This window comes from Sapajus apella, unplaced genomic scaffold (genome assembly GCF_009761245.1).
Source record: "Sapajus apella isolate SASKATOON/1434 unplaced genomic scaffold, GSC_monkey_1.0 scaffold12, whole genome shotgun sequence".
NCBI classification, from domain to species: Eukaryota; Metazoa; Chordata; class Mammalia; order Primates; family Cebidae; genus Sapajus; species Sapajus apella.
The window spans coordinates 38,360,938-38,381,734 of NW_022436952.1; the positions used below are offsets into that span (position 1 = coordinate 38,360,938).

At 46.6% G+C, this 20,797-nt stretch overlaps 1 protein-coding gene across 3 annotated transcripts in view; it reads left to right on the forward strand.

The window, feature by feature from the left end:
- Nucleotides 1–17,803, forward strand: part of FAM222B (family with sequence similarity 222 member B) — a 51,623-nt gene extending 33,820 nt beyond the window's left edge. Inside the window, exons 2-3 of one of the 3 annotated variants that reach the window (XM_032281021.1) lie at nucleotides 5,853–5,974; nucleotides 13,922–17,803. In XM_032281021.1, the coding sequence (XP_032136912.1) occupies nucleotides 5,893–5,974; nucleotides 13,922–15,528 (1,689 nt within the window). In that variant the 5' untranslated portion in view covers nucleotides 5,853–5,892 and the 3' untranslated portion in view covers nucleotides 15,529–17,803. Of the gene's footprint in view, nucleotides 1–4,687; nucleotides 5,975–13,921 lie in introns of those variants that run through there. The other 2 variants (XM_032281022.1, XM_032281019.1) reach the window with 2 other exon arrangements.
- The last annotated feature ends 2,994 nt before the right edge of the window (nucleotides 17,804–20,797 follow it).

Genomic DNA, 20,797 nt, shown 5'->3' on the forward strand with positions numbered 1-20,797 from the left:
CTCGTGATCCACCCGCCTCGGCCTCCCAAAGTGCTGGGATTACAGGCTTGAGCCACCGTGCCCGGCCAATGGCTTTTTATATTCTAAGATCATACACTTGAGTTCACTGTTGCTTATCATAGGAGAATACTTTGACATAAAACTAAATGTCATTCACAGCAATATATGCTAATTTTGAGATTATAGTAATTGGCAAGGTACAGTCTAGTTTTCTGATGGCATTTTAAATTCTCTTCTAAATGCAAAAGAAAACTTGGTTTGGGCACTTTAAAAATCAGTAGGACAGGACAGGCGCAGTGGCTCACGCCTGTAATCCCAGCATTTTGGGAGGCTGAGGTAGGTGGATCACCTGAGAGCAGGAGTTCGAGACCAGCGTGGCCAATGTGGTGAAACGCTGTCTCTACTAAAAATACAAAAAATTAGCCGGGCATGGTGGTGCACGCCTGTAATCCCAGCTACTCAGGATGCTAAGGCAGAACAATCGCTTGAACCCAGAAGGTGGAGGTTGCAGTGAGCCATTGCACTCTAGCTTGGACAACAAGAGCAAAAGTCTCTCAAAAAAAAAAAAATCAATAGGACATTGGTTGTAATCCAGTGCCTGTAGTCCCAGCATTTGGGGGAGGATGAGATGAATTGCTTAAACCAGGAGTTTGAGACCAGTTGGGGCAACTTGGTGAAACTCCTTCTTTACAAAAAATATTTTTAAAAATTAGCTGGGTGTGATGGCATGTTTCTGTAGTCCTAGATGCCCAGGAAGCTAAAATGGGATAATCACCTGAGCCTGGGAGGTCGAGGCTGCAGTGATTGCATCGCTGTGCTCCAGCCTGGACAACAGAATGAGAACCTGTCTCAAAAACAAAAGAAGTCCAGTCACAGTGGCTCACACCTGTAATCTTAGCACTTTGGGAGGCTGAGACAGGCGGATCACTTGAAGTCAGGAGTTCAAGACCAGTCTGCCCAACATGGCGAAACCCTGTCTTTACTAAAAATACAAAAGTTAGCTGGAGATGTTGGCATCCACCTATAATCCCAGCTACTCAGGAGGCTGAGGCAGGAGAATTGCTTGAACCTGGGAGGCAGAGGTTGCAGTGAGCCGAGATCATACTATTGCACTCCAGGCTAGGTGACAGAGTGAGACTCCATTTCAAAAAGAAAAGAAATCAGTAGGACACTGAGGACATATTTCTTTAGCTGTATAGGAATTTTAGGTTTTGTTTTTTTTTTTTTTTTTTTTTTTTTGAAACAGTCTCACTCTATTGCCTAGGCTGGAGTGCAGTGGCACAGTCTCAACTCACTGCAACCTCTGCCTCACAGGTTCAAACAATTCTCCTGCCTTAGCCTCCCAAGTAGCTGGGATTACAGGCATGTGCCACCAATGCCTGGCGAATTTTGTATTTTTAGTAGAGATGGGATTTCTCCACGTTGGTCAGGCTGGTCTTGAACTCCCGAGTACAGGTGATCCGTCCTCCTCGACCTCCCAAAGTGCTGGGATTACAGGCATGAGCCACCGAACCCAGCCAAGTATGTTGTTTTAATAGAAAGTTACATATCTTTGGAAACAACCCTTATAAGATGGATAAAGAGGGATAGAAACAGGGGAAATATTTTGCCTTTCTCTGAAGAAGACTCATAAGTCTCTTTCTGCCTTCTTCAGACTTTCCCTTCAGTGTTGTTCTTTGATGGGTACCCTGAAAAGTGAATGGAGTTACAAGCAAAATATTTTTAAAATTTTATTTGTACTTTTTATTGTTTTTTAAAATGTTAGGGGTATAAGCAAAATCTTAATATGTTTAAAATGCAAAAGACAAGTTGATTCCAGCTGGCGCTGTTAGATTTCCAGGTGACTTGTTGCTGCTTTCATTCTGGCTGTTGCTCACCTTAGTATCCTTTGTTGCTGAGTACTCTTTCTAAGGGTGTATCAGTTTCCTTGATTATCTTCATGGGCTTGGCTACATAAAAATTTGATTGAATCAGTTGCCAAGGAATATGCCAATGCAGTTTAAGAGTCTAGTTTTTGTTAATGTTGGTTTTAGGAAGGGGGATAAGTTGATCGCTGCTTGCAAAAGGGTCATAACACAGTTCTATCACTAGAACTTCCCAGACCCCACTAAATAGGAAAGAAGAGGAAAGTGGGAATATATAGATGTCATTCTTGTACTAGAAAGCTTTTCATTGGTTGTTTCTGAAAACCATTCTGCTATCGAATAACCAAGTCCCTGCTGGCCAGCTGCTGTTGGTGTGAACGTGGAGAAACTAGCTATAGTGGGTACTACTTTTCAGGAAGCTGGAGCTAAAGTTTGTAATGTCATTTGAAACTGTTTGATGTTAGGAAAGAATGTCAAAACTTACACTCTGGAAGATATAACAAGGCTTTCTTTTAAAACATAGAGTTTGCATGACACTTGATGGATGTATGTGTAGAAGGAAGGGCCTTGAAAAACTCTTATTAAAAAGTGTGAATGGCCGGGCGCGGTGGCTCAAGCCTGTAATCCCAGCACTTTGGGAGGCAGAGGCGGGTGGATCACGAGGTCAAGAGATCGAGACCATCCTGGTCAACATGGTGAAACCCCCGTCTCTACTAAAAATACAAAAAATTAGCTGGGCATGGTGGCGCGTGCCTGTAATCCCAGCTACTCAGGAGGCTGAGGCAGGAGAATTGCCTGAACCCAGGAGGCGGAGGTTGCGGTGAGCCGAGATCGCGCCATTGCACTCCAGCCTGGGTAACAAGAGCGAAACTCCGTCTCAAAAAAAAAAAAAGAAAAAAAAGAAAACTGATAATAGCCTAGAGTTAAAGAGTGAGCATAGGCTTTGGCAAAAGTCAAATCTGGGTTTCAATCCTGGGCTCTGCCATCATTAATAGATTAATGACATCTGTAGGTTAAATGACAACCTCACAAATTAATAACAATCTGCCTTTTATATGGTCAACAATTATTTATGGAAAGCCTACTAAGTGTTAGTAGATGCTTTTCTAGATATAATAATGAACAAAACGAACCAAAGTTCTGTTCTTAAGGAGTTTATATCCTAGTGGGGTGGAGAGAGATGGAAATAAAACAGCCTAATGATGGTGGTAAAAAGTGACGGAAATAGAGGAGTTAGCAACAGGAAGGGCCTGAGCCTGAGAATTGTTTGGGAGGAAGTGTCGAGTTCAGGGTCTCAGGACAGATTTTAAAAGAAAAAAATGAGAGATATAAGGATACTGCTTAAGTCATGGAGGTCAAAGAAGCCCTTCCCTTAGGAAGTGACATTCATGCAGAAACCTGAATGAAGTGAGAGAACTAGAAAGACACCTGGGGCAAGAACATTCTAGGCCAAGGGAATGGAAAGGACAAAGCCCTGAAGCGGAAGTGTGTTTGGCTGTTGAAGGAGCTGTAGGGAGACCACTGTGGCTGGAAGTAATAAGTCAGCAAGAGCCGGGCCCGGTGGCTCAAGCCTGTAATCCCAGCACTTTGGGAGGCCGAGGCGGGTGGATCACAAGGCCAAGAGATCGAGACCATCCTGGTCAACATGGTGAAACCCCGTCTCTACTAAAAATACAAAAAATTAGCTGGGCATGGTGGCACGTGCCTGTAATCCCAGCTACTCAGGAGGTTGAGGCAGGAGAATTGCCTGAACCCAGGAGGCGGAGGTTGCGGTGAGCCGAGATCGTGCCATTGCACTCCAGCCTGGGTAACAAGAGCGAAACTCCGTCTCAAAAAAAATAAATAAATAAAAAATAAAAGTAAGTCAGCAAGAGAGGGCAGGGTTGGTCAGAAGGTGAGGTCAGAGAGCCGGTAGTAATAGATAATGGAGGGCTTTGGGGTCCATGTTAGGATTTTGTATTTTGTCCTCAGATGGAAAGTCATTAGAGATATTTGAGATGCTCTGATTTCCAATTAAAATAATTAATTGGCTGGGCGCATTTGCTCACACCTGTAATCCCAACACTTTGGGAAGCCAAGGTGGGTGAATCACAAGGTCAGGAGTTCAGGAGCAGCGTGGCCAAGATGGTGAAACCCCATCTCTACTAAACATACAAAAATTAGCCGGGTGTGGTAGCAGGTACCTGTAATCCCAACTACTTGGGAGGCTGTGGCAGAGAATTGCTTGAACCCAGGAGTCCGAGGTTGCAGTGAGCCGAGATGGCACCACTGCACTCCAGCCTGGGCGACTCCGTCTCAAAAAAAAAGAATGTTGCTGAATAGAGAATAGATTGGGTGATGAAGGGTAAGGGTGGAACATAGAGACCATTTAGAAGGCTAATAGTAATCCCAGCTAGAGATGAGATGACAGGTGAAGTTTGTTACCTTTTTCCAAGAAAGCTTGGGAGACTCAATTGAGAAAACATCACTAAAGCCCCTCATACAGCCCATTTCACAGTTTTAACTCCCAGTACTTGTTAATTCCCTTTCTTTCCTTGGAGTTTGCCTTCAGCTGTATTAGGACCTTAAGGGGGAAGTTATTATGTAAAGATCAGCATCCACAAGGGAAGGGATTGTGAGCAGTACTTCAGTCACTTGACCCCAACAGAAGACCTTTTTTTTTTTTATTTTGAGACAGAATTTCATTCTTGTCACCCAGGTTGGAGTGCAATGGCTCAGCCTTGGTTCACTGCAACCTGGTTCAAGTGATTCTCCTGCCTCTGCCTCCCAAGTAGTTGGGATTACAGGCATGTGCCACCATGCCCAGCTAATTTTGTATTTTTACTAAAAAATGGGGTTTCACCACTTTGGCCAGGCTGGTCTCATGGACAACTCTATTCTCATTAAGTCATTTACTCTTCAGTTCTTTCTGCAGTTGCTATCTTAGACATAGTTTGAGCAGCCTCTTTTACAAAGTAGCTTTTCAGCTACCTGGTCTTGCAAGCTGGAGCCCTCTGATACTCATCGTGACAAGGTAGTTTCATTTACCCGAGAGAGCCCTCTAAAGAAAATAAAGAGGTTTTTGTTGTCTTTGTTTAACTTTTGAGCTTTGCTCCCATTCCTTTTTTTGCTGTGATCTAAAGCCATAATTTTGCCACCTTGATTTAGAAGTTTATGTACTTCACCACATTCTGCTTATTTAGGAAAATTGCATTTCTGGTACATAAGGAGCTGGCATTGTTGACAGGGCTTCCTTCGCACAGAAGGCCACATCAATGTCGGCTTGCTTGGGCTGTGTGTGTCTGGTTGGTAAACATTACTAATGAAACCCATGCCATCTTGACATGCCAGGACTGCCTGTACAAAGAGAGCTGCTGGCAGCCTATCGTCTCCTTGCTTTAGTCAGTGAACAATGCATTTTTTTTGGCGATTGGGGTTGGTTCAGGAGGTCTTATTGTATGATAGACAAAAAGGAATGGTGAATCCCCAGAAACTGATAAACAGAATTTGCTTTTATCAGTGGTTAATTGTGCCTCCTAGGATGCTTTCCTCTTTCTATTTAAAAGTGAGTTCATATTACTGGCTCACAAGTCAGACATTGGGTACCTTTGCAATAATATACTATGCTGCCTCTAAAAATGTCTGACTGGTCTCAACCCAGGGCTGTAAATGGGCTGAGCCAGGCCCTATGAGAGTCCGCTCTCTTCAAGAATACTGAGACCTTACAAATGCGCCTGTTCTTTCCAGTTGTATGAATAGGTACTTTCCAGTTTTATTTCTCCCACCCATACATCTGTGGTAACTGAAAAATCATTTTAGCCATAGTGATAGTTGACAGCAAATTGTTACCACAGGTAAAGATATAAACATATTTTCAGCCAACACACTGCTAATTAAATTGCTTTATCTGTCTAAACTTGGGCCTTCTGCTACTCATATGCAGTGTTCCTACTGTCTTTTACGAATGAGTTGCCTTGTATTTCATGACCTTGTTTTTGTTCGTTACAGTGTGAGCCACTGCCCCATGTTGTGTTGATGCCGGTCTGCCATGCTAGCCTGTCTACCAGGGCCAGGTGACCCGTCCTTTCAGCTTCTTTGTCACACGCAGATGAACACTGGACTTCAGAAATGTAAGTAATCTGTATCCTAGGGAAACCTGTGTGAGTCTTTGTTTTTGTACCTACATGTGGGCTGTCCCTGAGACACATCTGGGGTATGTTGACCTTGAATTTTGACACTTTCCATTTTTTTTCTTTTCTTTTTTTTTTTTTTTTTTTTTAAGTTGGATTCTTGCTCTTGTCACCCAGGCTGGAGTGCAGTAACACGATCTCAGCTCACTGCAACCTTCACCTCCTGGGTTCGAGCAATTCTCCTGCTTCAGCCTCCCGAATAGCTGGAATTACAGGTGCCCGCCACCATGCCCGGCTAAGTTTTATATTTTTAGTAGAGGCAGGGTTTCACCATGTTGGCCAGACTGGTCTTGAACTCCTGACCTCAGGTGATCTGCCTGCCTCGGCCTCCCAAAGTGCTGGTATTACAGGTGTGAGCCACTATGTCCAGGCGGTAGGGGTCTTCTTAAATGCTGTAATTCCCCAATATATGTCAATTTTAATTGTTGCTGATAGCTTTCTGTTGAGCAACAAAACTATAAAGAGCTTCAGAGGAAATATATATATCACCCTTAAAAAAGGTGTTTCATTTTGAACCTTCACAAGGAATTGAATGAAAACTCATTTCATATTGAATGAAAACTCTGAAATAAACTATGCTGTTCTCCTGTTTTGAACTGTGAGTACAGTCTGTCATGGAAACAGTTCCCTTTGGCTTTGCTGTCTGCCTTCTGAGCCAGTGTGACTTTAGTTGGTAGGAAGTAAAGGAGCTTTTGCCCTCAGAAAAGATGGAGAGCCAGCTTCCTCATTCTCTCTGGGCATTTTCCTGCTAATACACTTCCCACAAGATTGAGCCTTTGAAAACTGTTAGATTCCTGTCTTAAGTGGGTGAAATGGGGACCTTATACTTCATATTTTCCCAGACTCCTTCCTTCTCTCCCTGTACTACATGATATGCAAGGAGAAGATTCTATTCTTGGCACATTACCACGTGTAGTATCTTCAGGTGTAAAAACAGCCCTAAATTTGAAATAGACCTTCCATTCAGAGCACAAAGGGGCAATCAGTGAGGCCACTAGCCTTCTCTTTGATAGAAAAGGTGCTTTAGCACCTTACCTAAACCCTTTGCAACAAGGGTTAACAAACTTTTTCTGTAAAGGCCAGATAGCAAATAATTTTAGCTTTATGGGCCATGTGGTCTCGGTTGCATCTACTCTACTCTGACATTGTAGGGCAAAGGCAGCCATAGACAACAAACAAATAAGGGTGTCTGTGTTCCAATGAAACTTTTTACAAAAACAAGCAACTGGACTGGGCACGCAGGCTGTCGTTTGCCAGCCCCTGCCCTGTGAGATCACCATCAGAAGTTAAAAATGGTCCAGGCTCTGGACTTCATTTCTTTGAGGGAGCATAAGGCTCATAGCCTGACTACTTCTGGGATTTGGACAGTGAATCCAGCTCTGTGTAATAACAGCTGAAGGTGGTTGTCTTCCTTCCACAGTTGCTTGACACAATAAGGCAAGCTCTGCTATAGCTTTCTCAACCCAGCCTTTATCTTAATAAGTGATGATTGGGTGATGAAGGTGTTATGTTATACTCCCTGGCCATCCAAATCAGCATCCTCACTACATTGTGCCTATTTCTGGGCTTCTTGGGGTACAACTGGTGAGGGAATGTACTTAGAGGCGTACAATAAGATGACAAAGAGAAGCTTGCTTTCTAAACACACTCTGACAGCTTTACCCAAAGATGTGACATCAAGGGAAGAGCCACTTGAAGGAAAAGCAAATTGGCAGCTTTATCTTGGTGTGCACTTTTTGTTTTATTTTATTTTATTTATTTATTTGAGACGGAGTCTCACTCTGTTGCCCAGGCTGGAATGCAGTGGTGCAACCTCGGCTCTCTGCAGCCTCCACCTCCCGAGTTCAAGAGATTCTCCTGCCTCAGTCTCCTGAGTAGTAGCTGGGATTATAGGCATGTGTTACCACCCCAAGCTAATTTTTGTATTTTTAAATAGAGACAGGGTTTCACCATGTTGGCCTGGCTGGTCTTGAACTCCCGACCTCATGTGTTACAGGTGTTACTGTGCCTTGGTGGCTCATGCCTGTAACCCCGGCACTTTGGGAGGCCGAGGCAGGCAGATCACCTGAGGTCGAGAGTTCAAGACCAGGCTGGGCAACATGGTGAAACCCAGTCTCTACTAAAAATACAAAAATTAGCCGGGTATGGTGGCAGGTGCCGGTAATCCTGAGGCTGAGGTGGGAGAATCACTAGAACCCGGAAGGCAGAGGCAGGAGAATCGTAGAACCCGGGAGGACGAGGTTGTAGTGAGCCAAGATCGTGCCATTGTACTCCATCCTGGGTGACAAGAGTGAGACTCTGCCTGAAAAAAAAAAAAAGATGCTGGGCATGGTGGCTTATACCTGTAATCCCAGCATTTTGGGAGGTGGAGGTGGGTGGATCACCTGAGGTCAGGAGTTCAAAACCAGCCTAGCCAACAAGGCAAAAACTTGTCTCTACTAAAAATACAAAAAATTAGCCAGGCACAGTGGTGGGTGCTTGTAATCCAGCTACTCAGGGGACTGAGGCAGGAGAATCATTTGAACCCGGGAGGCAGAGGTTACAGTGAGCTGAGATCACGCCATTGCACTCTAGCCTGGGTGACAGAGCGAGACTCCATCTCAAAAAAAAAAAAAAACTCCCTTCTCCCCAAAGCAGCTCCCAAGTAGCCTCTGCTAACCACTGTCCCCAAATCTGGATTTGAGAATTGAGATCTCCGTCTTCTCTGGTTTTAGGCTCCTATGTCCGTTTCACAGACAAAGTGTTTGATCCCTTCCAGCTCAGCTCTCTTATTGCTATCCATAAACACACCCACACCTTTGTAGAAGCAAGAGTTTAATTGTGTTTGAAGAAGCTTGTCTGCTGTCTTCTTTTCTCCCCTAAAATGTGTAAGAAAAAAATTATGTCATGTGACTTATAGCTGTTGGCATTAAGCATTTACAGTTAAGGTGAGATAGAGCATAAACTGTCCCCTTTGGGAACCAGCAGCCAGGCAGCTGCTCAGAGCCCAGGCCCATCAGCAATAGAGACCTTAAAAACAGTTTTGTGATAATGCTATCAGCCATTCCCTACTCTCTATCCACAGGACGGTCTTATAAGTTGCTAGAAACACAAAACGTGATGTCTGGTGGAGTGGGATGGGCATGGGTGTTTACAGTTCAGTATGCTTTATAGTATAAATACAGTCAGCATGAGGCAGGATTGGTGGACCCCAGGGATCAGGAGATGGGAAATGTGGCTTCTTTCCCCAGCACTGTAAGTTACCTAGCTAATGGCTTTTCCCCAGGCTTCAGCTGCCATATATTCAGAATCACAGGATTGATCCCTTATAACTTGTTCTGTTTTCCTCTTCCTCTTCTATGTGTGTAGGAGAGTGTAATGTTCTTCCTAACCCAGATTTGTGATTTGCCAGAGGGCAGGCTGAATGGATTAAAGAACATCTTGGGTTGGGGTTAGGTTAGTTGAGGTTAGATGGATGGCTTCCTAGAGCTTTTCTCAATCATATATTCCATGACGTAACTTGCTTGGAGAGTCCTTAGCCATTTTGAAACTTTGTACATGGAAATTTTGTTTTAATCTGACCCATCTTACCCCAATGCCTCAGAAAATGTGTGATTTTGAACTTTTCTCCTTCTTTTTCTTTCTTTTCTTTTTTCTTTTAGCCAAATTCTTCAATATTAAGAAATTTTTTCTTAATCCCAAACCTCTGCTCTGTATTTCTCCTCCTCAGGATCACAATATAGTAGTGGCTCAGTAAATATTTACTGTTTGAATGGCTGAAATGATAACAGGTCCTTGGTCGTTAAACCATCTTTAGGTAACAATTTTGACCTCCTTCCATGGCAGAGCACTGAGGGTCCTGGGACAAATGCCAAAATCACCTTCTTTTACTGCTTCTTTATATGCCTATGTGCCCCCTAGTGGAGGGGCCTGGAAATGGGAAATTGACCCAATAGCTCTATAGACTCATAGAAATAATACTTAGCATTTGTCAAGTTGCTACCATGTGCCAAGCACTATATTGAATATTTTCACATATGTTCTCACTCATTCCTCAGAAGTTCCATATGGGAGACTCTGTTACAAGGATAAGGCATAGAAGATGTGTCAATTGCCAATGCCACATGACTGTCCAGTGATTGGACTAGAATTCATACTCAGCCCAGACTCCAAAATCTGTGTTTGAAACACAGTGCCTGTGCCTCTTCCTACAGATGGAGGTTCCTGCTGCATATGCCACCTGTGCCCTTTGACCTTCAAAATAGAAGGTTGAACAGAGAGGTCTCCATTGGGAGGACTGGATTTCAAGGAGAAATTTTCTTCCAGTCGCTGAAATAGACAACAGTGCTTTCTGTTACATTTAACTTAGGCTGAAGGCCAGGGGTCCTGCAGTTAGGGATTCTTTAGTCAGTTTGCTTTGTGTCGCCTGTGGTCAGACTCAGCACATCTGCTATCCTTGAATAGCAACTATTGACCATCATAGTTCCTGTTCACATTGAAATGAAAATGCTCATTCAGTGACAGTGTTCCTTGAATCTCTTGACCTTAGTAAGTCTGTGAAGTAGGAAAGCAGAATTCATCCCTGTTGATAATTGAGGAATGACAGGCTCTCAGTATGGGCAGATGATAAAGCTAGTACTTGAATACAGGTTTCTCTAACTTTACAGATTTCCTATTCCCTACATTCTCTATGTCTCTATTAGTGACACCATTGGTACAAGATATTTAAGTAAGTTGCTTACAAAGCTGTGGTGTCTGTGCTGGCTGTGCAATTACAGAAATAGGTTACAGAAGAAAATAAATGGTCAGGGTGCCTGTGTGGGGCTGTGATAAGTGTTGAGAAAACTTTTTTTTTTAAGGGTTAGGCTTAAGTCTGGTATGTGAGGTAGATGGTGCTGTATTCCCAGAGTGACACCCCTTTTTTGTTCAGTACACTGTACTAATCTTTGGGGTTCTTCCTTAACAAAGCTACTGTAGCCTTGTTACTGTACCCTCCCTGCCCTCATTTCACTTTAATTCTGAATCCTTTGACTGCCCTCTTCACCACTGTCAATATCAGTGGAGGCGGCACCAAGATAACTAATCAATGTGGATAAATGTCCCCTTCCATACTCCTGAATGAGGCCAAGCTTTCCCCTTGCCTCTGCTAGGAAAAACCTGAGTTGGTACTGACTCAGAACAAAGGGGCTCTTCTATTCAACAAGGTACCATATGACTCCTACTTGGATTTCAAGGAGAGAAGCCCACCGGCATGAAGGTGGGGTGAGTTTAAGGCGCTGTGCTGGGAGTATCATATGAAATTTTAACCAATAAGACACATAGGTACAGTGGTTGACCAAGGCAATTTCTTTTGGAATTCTGGTGTCTTGAGTTTAGGGACTGTCTCTCAGTCAATGATCCCAGACATTTTTGCCAGTATTTGAAAGCCCAGATCTTTTTTTGGGGGTTGGGATGTCTGGCTATTTTTTGCTCAGATCTGCCTGTGAGCATGGGCCCAAATCTCTCTCGCCCCTCCTGACTTGAGCTTTATTTTCCTGCTTCCCAGAACAGGAGTTTCTAAGCTGTTGCTAAACATCATTATCACCTAATAAAGGCAGCTGTACCCGTTATCCCTCTAATATGCTCACTAGCCTACCTCTGTTCTAGGTGATACCCAGTGACATGACTTTGAATGGGGTCTCCTTTGGGCCAAGGCCACCTGAGGCCACAAGCTGGGCATTCAGTCAGATTAGTCTGGCTGCCTTTTGCAAGGGGAGGAAGTAGGGAGAGAGTCAGCTAGCTAACCCTGGGCTCCCAGCCAAGCCAGTTTTGCTTTGGACAGTCTATGTACTCAGTCAGCAAGCATTTATTAAGCACCTTTTGTGTAAACTCAGGGGAGACCCTCCCTCAGAGAGAGAGAAAGTAGAGCAGAGCCCCAGCCCCCTTGCAGGAGCTTGGCATCCTTAAAGAGCCCTTGTTCTTGGAACCTTTTCCTTTTTGACTGGAAGCCGGACATCCGCTGAGCCCCCTGATGGGAGGCAACAGGAGATGGGAACAAAGACTCTTAACATTAATGAGGCACACCGAGTGGGCATTTCCGCAGTCTCCAAAGGAAGGCAGGTTTTTCCTCTTTCTTTTTGGAAAGTGACAGCTAATATGGACCAAATACACGCTATTTTTGGCTCTTAGGATTGAAAGATGCTCTGAATCCTTTCTTCTCAATTCCCTTCCCTGCTGTCCTGTCATTATTACCATCCGTCTCAAGGAAATAAATAAAGCCTTTGATCCTCACCCAGCCAGGCATAAACTGTAAACAAAAGTGAACTTGTGACATGGGGAAGGGGAGAGATGTTGGCAGCTTATTCCTCTGCTCCTGAAAGGAAGCATTCTGTCCACTCTGTCAGGGTGCCCACCCAGTTGGCACAGCCCCCCAGCTGCCAAGATGCAAGGGAAAGCTGATGCCTCATTGGTCACTGCAGACTGCAGAGTTGTAGCTCTGGGTTCTCTCTAGACTGAAGGGCGACCAAGGGCCCTGGCAAGTAGCTTTGCTTAGAACCTTCTACCGTCAGGCCGCATGGGCTGGTAGAGTTCCAGACGCTGTGTTTCTCTCTTTTTTTTTTTTTTTTCCCCTGAGACGGAGCCTTGCTCTGTCACCCAGGCTGGAGTGCAGTGGTGCAATCTTGGCTCACTGCAAACTCAGCCTCGTGGGTTCAAGCTATTCTTCTGCCTTAGCCTCTCAAGTAGTTGTGATTACAGGTGCCGGCCACCACGCCTGGCTAATTTTCATATTTTTAGTAGAGACCGTGTTTTGCCATGTTGGCGAAGCTGGTCTGGAACTCTTGACCTCAGGTGATCTGCCTGCCTCGGCCTCCCAAAGTGCTGGGAATATAGGTGTGAGGCACCATGCCCAGCACAGACCCTGCATTTCTTTTTTTTTCTTTTTTTTGAGATGGAGTTTTGCTCTTGTTGCCCAGGCTAGAGTGCAATGGCACAATCTCAGCTCACTGCAGCCTCCACCTCCCAGGCTCAAGTGATTCTCCTGCCTCAGCCTCCCGAGTAGCTGGGATTACAGGCATGCGCCACCACGTCCGAGTAATTTTGTATTTTTAGTAAAGATGGGATTTCTCCTTGTTGATCAGGCTGGTCTCAAACTCCTGACCTCAGGTGATCCGCCCACCTTGGCCTTCCAAAGTGCTTACAGGTGTGAACCACTGTGCCTGGCCCCTGCTTTTTTTTTTTGGAGATGGAGTCTCTCTCTGTCGCCCAGGCTGGAGTGAAGTTGCACAATCTCGACTCACTGCAACCTCCACTTCCCAGGTTCAAGCAGTTTTCCTGCCTCAGCCTCCTCAGTAGCTGGGATTACAGGCACACACCACTAGCTAATTTTTGTATTTTTAGTAGAGACAGGGTTTCACCATGTTGGCCAGGCTGGTCTCGAACTCCTGACGTCAGGTGATCCACCCGCCTTGGCCTCCCAAAGTGCTGAAATTATAGGCGTGAGCCACTGTGCCCAGCGACCCTGCATTTCTATGTAGTGGGAGAACTCTTGGTTACCTCTCTGAGTATTGGCCAAGTTCCGAGTCTCCAAGATGAGACTTCGAAAGCTGCTTTGCTATTCTGATCTCTAGTTAGCTCATTTATAAAATGGGAATGATACTAGTGCCTGCTTCTAAAGCAATAGTGAGGATTCACTGAGATGGCCTGTCACTTAGCGCAAGGCCTGGTCCACTTGAGGCACTTACTGAACGTTAGCAGTGCTTGTTAATGTGAAGACTGAAGCTGGGTCTAGAATGAAGGCTACAGATGATAACCTAGTCACTTCCCCACCCCACCCTAGGCCCTCAATAGGGAAGTCTAGAAAGGCTGGTTGGCTTGGCACTGATGAGCTCCCTCTCCCTCTTTGCTCTCCTTCCCATTCTCTCTCTCTAGGGGACACTACACAGAAAATGAGAACTGCTCACTATCCTACCCCAGCCGAATTGGATGCATATGCTAAGAAGGTCGCAAACAACCCACTGACTATAAAAATCTTCCCCAACAGTGTGAAGGTTCCCCAGCGGAAACACGTTCGTCGTACTGTGAACGGCCTCGACACATCAGCCCAGCGCTACAGCCCCTATCCGACGCAGGCTGCCACCAAGGCAGGCCTGCTTGCCATTGTCAAAGTGCCAGCCAAAAGCATACTCAAGGACTTTGACGGCACCCGAGCCCGGTTGCTCCCTGAGGCCATCATGAACCCCCCAGTGGCACCCTATGCTACTGTGGCACCCAGCACTTTAGCCCACCCCCAGGCCCAGGCTCTGGCCCGCCAGCAGGCCCTGCAGCATGCACAGACCCTGGCCCATGCCCCTCCCCAGACGCTGCAGCACCCTCAGGGTATCCCACCACCCCAGGCACTGTCCCACCCTCAGAGCCTCCAGCAGCCTCAGGGCCTGGGCCACCCTCAGCCCATGGCCCAAACCCAGGGTTTGGTCCACCCTCAGGCCCTGGCGCACCAGGGTCTCCAGCACCCCCATAATCCCTTGCTGCATGGAGGCCGGAAGATGCCAGACTCAGATGCCCCCCCGAATGTGACCGTGTCTACCTCAACTATCCCCCTTTCAATGGCGGCCACCCTGCAGCACAGCCAGCCCCCGGACCTGAGTAGCATCGTGCACCAGATCAACCAGTTTTGCCAGACGAGGGCAGGCATCAGCACTACCTCAGTGTGTGAGGGCCAGATCGCCAACCCCAGCCCCATTAGTCGCAGTCTGCTCATCAATGCAAGCACCCGGGTGTCAACCCACAGCGTCCCCACACCAATGCCTTCATGTGTGGTCAATCCCATGGAGCACACCCATGCGGCCACCGCCGCGTTGCCTGCTGCAGGTCCTGTTAACCTGCCCACAGGCATCTCTCGCGCCCCCACTGGCTACCCTAGCGACCTCAAGCCAGTCACCTGGAACCAGCACCAGCTGGCCCACCTACAACAGATGTGCAACGAGGCTGGTGGGACGCCAGCCCCTGGCCTGACAGGCAAGCATGCGGCAGGACGCGAGTTGGCAGGGCCTGGCTTTGTGGGCAAGGCCCCTGCCTACCCGCAGGAACTCTGCCTGGCACAGTCCTTCCATCTGAAGCCACCCCTGGAAAAGCCGACCCCATCCCCACCAGTCAACGGCCTGGCAGCCCCATTGGCCTACCCCAATGGTCACTACTTCCAACCCCTGTGGAACAACATTCTGCCCACTCCCAATAGCGACAGCTCGGGGTCTCAGGACCTCGCCATGCCGTTCCACGGTGGGCAGCCCACAGGTGCACCCCTCGACTGTGCGGCCGCTCCTGGGGCCCACTACCGAGCAGGGACCGGGGGCGGTCCAGTGGCAAGCCAGAACAGCTTGATGCAAACAGTGGATTACCTAAGTGGGGATTTCCAGCAGGCCTGCTTCCGAGAACAGAGCCTGGCCATGCTGAACAAGGCCCACCGAGCCCCTGGCAACCGAGCCCCTGATCCCACAGATAGTCGAAGTCTTCATATTCAGCACCCAGGGTATAGATAGGTAGCCCTGGTGCCCTCCACGTGCAACACATCATATGTCACCCTCCTAGGTTTAGTCTTTTAAGTAACTGGATAGTTTGAAAGTTTCACTGCTCCAATGTGATCATTCTCAGATGTCTAAGAAAGGGAATTTGGTGGAATCTAACAGGACAGAAGGAGTCTTCTCATCTTCCCCTCCGGCAACTTTTGGTTTTATGTTAGAACCTAACCCCAAGCCCAGGCTTTCCTCTCCATTGACTGCCTGTCAGCTCATCTCTCCACCTTGACCATTTCCAGCCGGCTCCCACCCATCTTGTTTTGAACCTCTGCCTGTTTCGCTTAGGACAACTGAGGTGTGGGCTGAGGGAATGCCCTAGCTGAGATAGTGTAGGTGCTCAGGCCCCTAAGCCAGGCCTCTACCTGTTGCTCTTCCCTTCCCCCTCCCCGCCTCCCCCAGGACTAAGAAGCAAGATTTCCCAAGTGCTCTGGAAGCTAATTCCTTATTCACCCAAAGATCTCAAATCAAAGCTGACCCAGTCTTCATATCCTTCGAGTTCCTTTCCATTCCTCAAGGCTTTGTTGTGTAACTACATTGATCCCGAAGCCACTGCACTTGCCTTTGCCACACTCGACCCCAAGGGCATCTTGCAGGTATTTGAGATATGTGGGGGAGGGGGTGGAATCTTTGTATTGGCATCTTGGTTCCAGATTCCCCTTTCCAAACCTAGAAAAACACAGTGACTTTTCAGCATACCCAAGATCCCTTTCTCACTGTTGCCTGTCCTCTAACTCACCTGCTGCCCACAGCCCCTGTCCTTTCCCCCTCAACCAAACAAAGTCTACCTTGAGGAATTAGGTAGGTAAGGAATGATCACATTGGAGTTTGGGATTAAAAACACCAAAAAAAAAAAAACAAGCATTTGGTTCTCTCTACACTGGCTAAGAATATTGCTCTACACTGTAAGTTTTAAATGTTACGTTTCTGTATGAATGTAGTGTGGGTTTGAGTAGCATTGTGTGTGAGTGGCCCCACAGGTACATTCACCCTGTAGTGCAGCCCCTCAGTTTAATGAAGGAAAAAAAAAAAAAACACAAAGCCTTAAGCTCTTTGAATACTTCCTTTACCAAATGAGCATGGTTGTGACACCTGGAGCTGGGCCTACATTGGAAACAGCCCCTCCTGCCCTCTGTCCATTCTTAGAGCGTACCCTCATCCATTCCATGCTCAGCGTGTCTCATCCCCAAGGACAATTAGTTGGCTAGAAATTTAACACTTTTCTGTAACTTTAAACTTAGGTTGTTTTGTTAAAAATTTTTGCACTCTTCTGTTAAAGATGCAGAGTTGGGCTTTTTTATTTTTTAAAGATGAAATAAGCCCTTACCTTTCCTCTTGTCTCTGGAGAATGTGAGCTAATGGTTCTTATTTAAGATTTTGCATTTTGTTCACAATCCACTACTGTTCTTTAGCCAGAAGTTCTCTAGTGATCTGAAGCAATGTGACTGGAGACCAGTTTTTAAATTATGTGTTGGCAAGTTGCCTTATATTTAAAAAGAAAAAGGAAAAAAAAAAAAGCCTGATTGTGTTATGCCAAATGATAGCAACATGAAGTCCTAATTTATTGTTCCCAGTTGTTTTCCTGCTGTCCGTGAACACTGGTACCTCCCTGTCCTGAGCCCTCAGGAGCACCTGCAGCTTCCGGCTCAATGCCTTCTCCCACGGTATTGGCCACCACCTCACCCAGGGCCCTCTTCCAGTTCCTGCTTTTCTGAGTCAGATTTAAAGAGCACCACTGTCTTCCCCCTATCCCTTGCTTGATCTCCAAAAGATACTCTTGCTGTATTTTTTTTTTCTCCCCAATACCTCTCCCCGAAAGGTGAGCTGCCATTTTAGGAAATTGGACCAGACACCATCTTGGGGGCTTTAAGTCAAACAACCTCAAACCCATCTCTTCCTGTGTAGGGGTGCAAGTCTCTGAAGCTCTCCCACCCCTAGTCTGCATGGAAAATGTACTGTGATCCCCCTGCCCCCAACTGCCCTCGCCTTTGGTGTGAGATGTTCCCTATTTCGCAGTTCAGCCTGAGTCCCTCTTCCCTCTGCCAGCCAACCCCCAGCCAGCAATAAGGGTCCAAGCCAGGGCCTCCTCTCCACACTCCCTGTCTCCATCCCACACTACCCTAGGGAATACCTGGATTCCCCACTGTATCCACATACTGTAGCATTCATTCTCCATCTCTCTCACCTGTGGTGGTTTATGGGTGTGATGGGGTTTTTAAGATTATTATAAACCAGTAAAAAGAAGAAAAACCTCGCTTTCTGACCTTGTCCTATTCGTTTAATGCTGTGAATGTTTGAGGTAATTTTTTCTTGTAACAGTTTCTAATATACGTAACTTGCTAGGAATAATTCCTAATTTTTAAAAAGGGGAGCCCTGTAGTATGCATCCTGCCCAGAAGCTGTCTCCAAATCCATCATTTCAGGCCAGGTGCTGTGCTGATTGTAGGGCATGGGTAGACAGTTCCTCAGTGAACCCCTGGACACACGGTACCCCTCTGTCAGGCCCTCTCCCTGGGCAGGGCAGCTAGGAGCTTACTGTGAAGTTTGATGGATAAATGTGGTTTGCTGCTTCTAACTGGAGGCCCAAAAGGTCCTGCCGCTTTCACTTCAAGGGCCATAAGTCATTGAGAAATGGAGATCTGGTTTGGTTCGTTCGTTTGTTTTGAGACAAGTCTCGCTCTGTCGCCCAGGCTGGAGTGCAGTGGTACAATCTTGGCTCACTGCAACCTCCATCTCCCAGGTTCAAGCGATTCTCCTGCCTCAGCAACCCAAGTAGCTGGGATTGCAGGTGCCTGCCACCACGCTTGGCTTTTTTTTTTTTTTTTTCTTCTTTTTTTGGTATTTTTAGTAGAGACTGGATTTCACTATGTTGGCCAGAATGATCTCGAACTCCTGATCTCAAGTGATCCACCCGCCTCAGCCTTCGTAAGTGTGGGGATTACAGGCATGAGCCACCAAACCCGGCCAAAAAATGGGGATCTGGTTTGTTAATATGCCAACCTAAACTTCAAACCTAACCTCCCTTGTCCCCCACCTCCAACACTGGAATTTCTGAGGGCATCCAACAGAGGTGAAGGTGATAGGCGCTGTTATCCTCAACATAGCTGGCTCCTCGGTGATTCCAGTTTGTTTTGTTTTTTGAGCAGAGTTTTACTCTTGCCCAGGCTAGAGTGCAATGGCATGATCTCCGCTCACCGTAACCTCTGACTCTTGGGTTCAGGTGTTTCTCTTGCCTCAGCCTCCCGAGTAGCCACCACACCCAGCTAATTTTGTATTTTTAGTAGAGACGGAATTTCTCCATGTTTGTCAGGCTGGTCTTGAACTCCCGACCTCAGATGATCTGCCCACCTGGGCCTCCCAAAGTGCTGGGATTACAGGCGTGAGGCACTGAGCCCGGTTCAATTCGTTTTCTTACGTTGAATTGTGGAGAATTTTCTTTTTTTTTTTGGTCTGCAGAGGAAAGAAAAAAAAAAAAAAACCTAAAGAGTGATTTAGGCCAGGCGAGGTGGCTCACACCTGTAATCCCAGCACTTTGGGAGGCTGAATCAGGTGGATCACCTGAGGTCGGGAGTTCAAGAACAGCCTGACCAACATGGCAAAACCCCATCTCTACTAAAAATACAAAAAATAGGCCTGCGCGGTGGCTCACGCCTGTAATGCAAGCACTTTGAAGGCCAAGGCGGGCGGATCACCTGAGGTCGGGAGTTCAAGACCAGCCTGACCAACATGGTGAAACCCCGTCTTTTTATTAAAAAAAAAAAGAAAGAAAAATACAAAAATGAGCTGGGTGTAGTGGCATGCATCTATAATTCCAGCTGCTCGGAAGTCTGAGACAGGGCTTGAACCTGGGAGGTGGAGGTTGCAGTGAGCCAAGATCGTGCCATTGCACTCCAGCCTGGGCGACAGAGTGAGACTCTGTCTTAAAAAAAAAAAAAAAAAATTAAAAAGAAAATAAAAAGAGTGATTGCAGTTGCCTTCCTTTTCTGCTGAGCCTGGGTTTGAGCTAAGATGTAATGCAGGGAAAAATTGATTCTGGGTGAATGCAGTGGCTCATGCCTGTACTCCTAGCTCTTTGGGTGTCTGAGGTGGATCACTTCCACCCAGGGGTAAAACCCTGACTCTTCAAAAAAAAAATGTTTTGTTTTTGTGACCAAGTCTCGCTCATGTCCCTCAGACTAAAGTGCAATGGCACGATCTCGACTCACTGCAACCTCTGCCTCCCGGGCTCAAGCAATTCTCTTGCCTCAGCTTCTTGAGTAGCTGGGATTATAGGTGCCTGCCACTATGCCTGGCTGATTTTTGTATTTTTAGTAGAGACGGGGTTTCACCATGTTAGCCAGGATGGTCTTGAACTCCTGACCTCAGGTGATCTGCCTGCCTTAGCCTCTAAAAGTGCTGGGATTACAGGTGTGAGCCACCGTGCCCAGCCACCAATTTTCTTTTTTTTTTTTTGAGACAGAGTGTCACTTTGTCATCCAGGCTGGAGCACAGTGTCGCAATCTTGGCTCATTGCAACCTCCGCCTCCTGGGTTCAGGCGATTCTTCTGCCTCAGCCTCCTGAGTAGCTGGAACTACAGGCGCGTGCCACCACGCCTGGCTAATTTTGTGTTTTTATTAGAGATAGAATTTCACCATCTTAGCCAGATTGGTCTCAAACTCCTGACCTCATGATCCGCCCGCCTCAGCCTCCCAAAGTGCTGGGATTATAGGCCTGAGCCACCATGCCCGGCTTATATATATATTGCATTTGAAGATGGGGGTCTCTAGTCACCCAGATAGTGGTACTGCAGCCTTAAACTCCTGGGCTCAAGGGATCCAACCGCTTAAGCCTCCCAAGTAGCTGGGACTACAGGCACGTGCCATCACACCAAACTTAGTTTTAAAATTTGAATTCGACACCAGGCTGGCCAACATGGTGAAACCCCCGTCTCTACTAAAAATACAAAAATTAGCTGGACCTGTAATCCCAGCACTTTGGGAGGCGAAGGTGGGTGGATCACAAGGTCAAGAGATCGAGACTATCCTGGCCAACACAGTGAAACCCTGTCTCTACTAAAAATAGAAGAATTAGCCGGGCGTGGTGGCACACGCGTAGTCCCAGCTACTTGGGAGGCTGAGGCAGGAGAATTGCTCGAACCCTAGAGGCAGAGGTTGCAGTCAGCAAAAATCACACCACTGCATTCCAGCCTGGCAAGAGAGCAAGACTCCATCTCAAAAAAAAAAAAAAAAAAAAAAA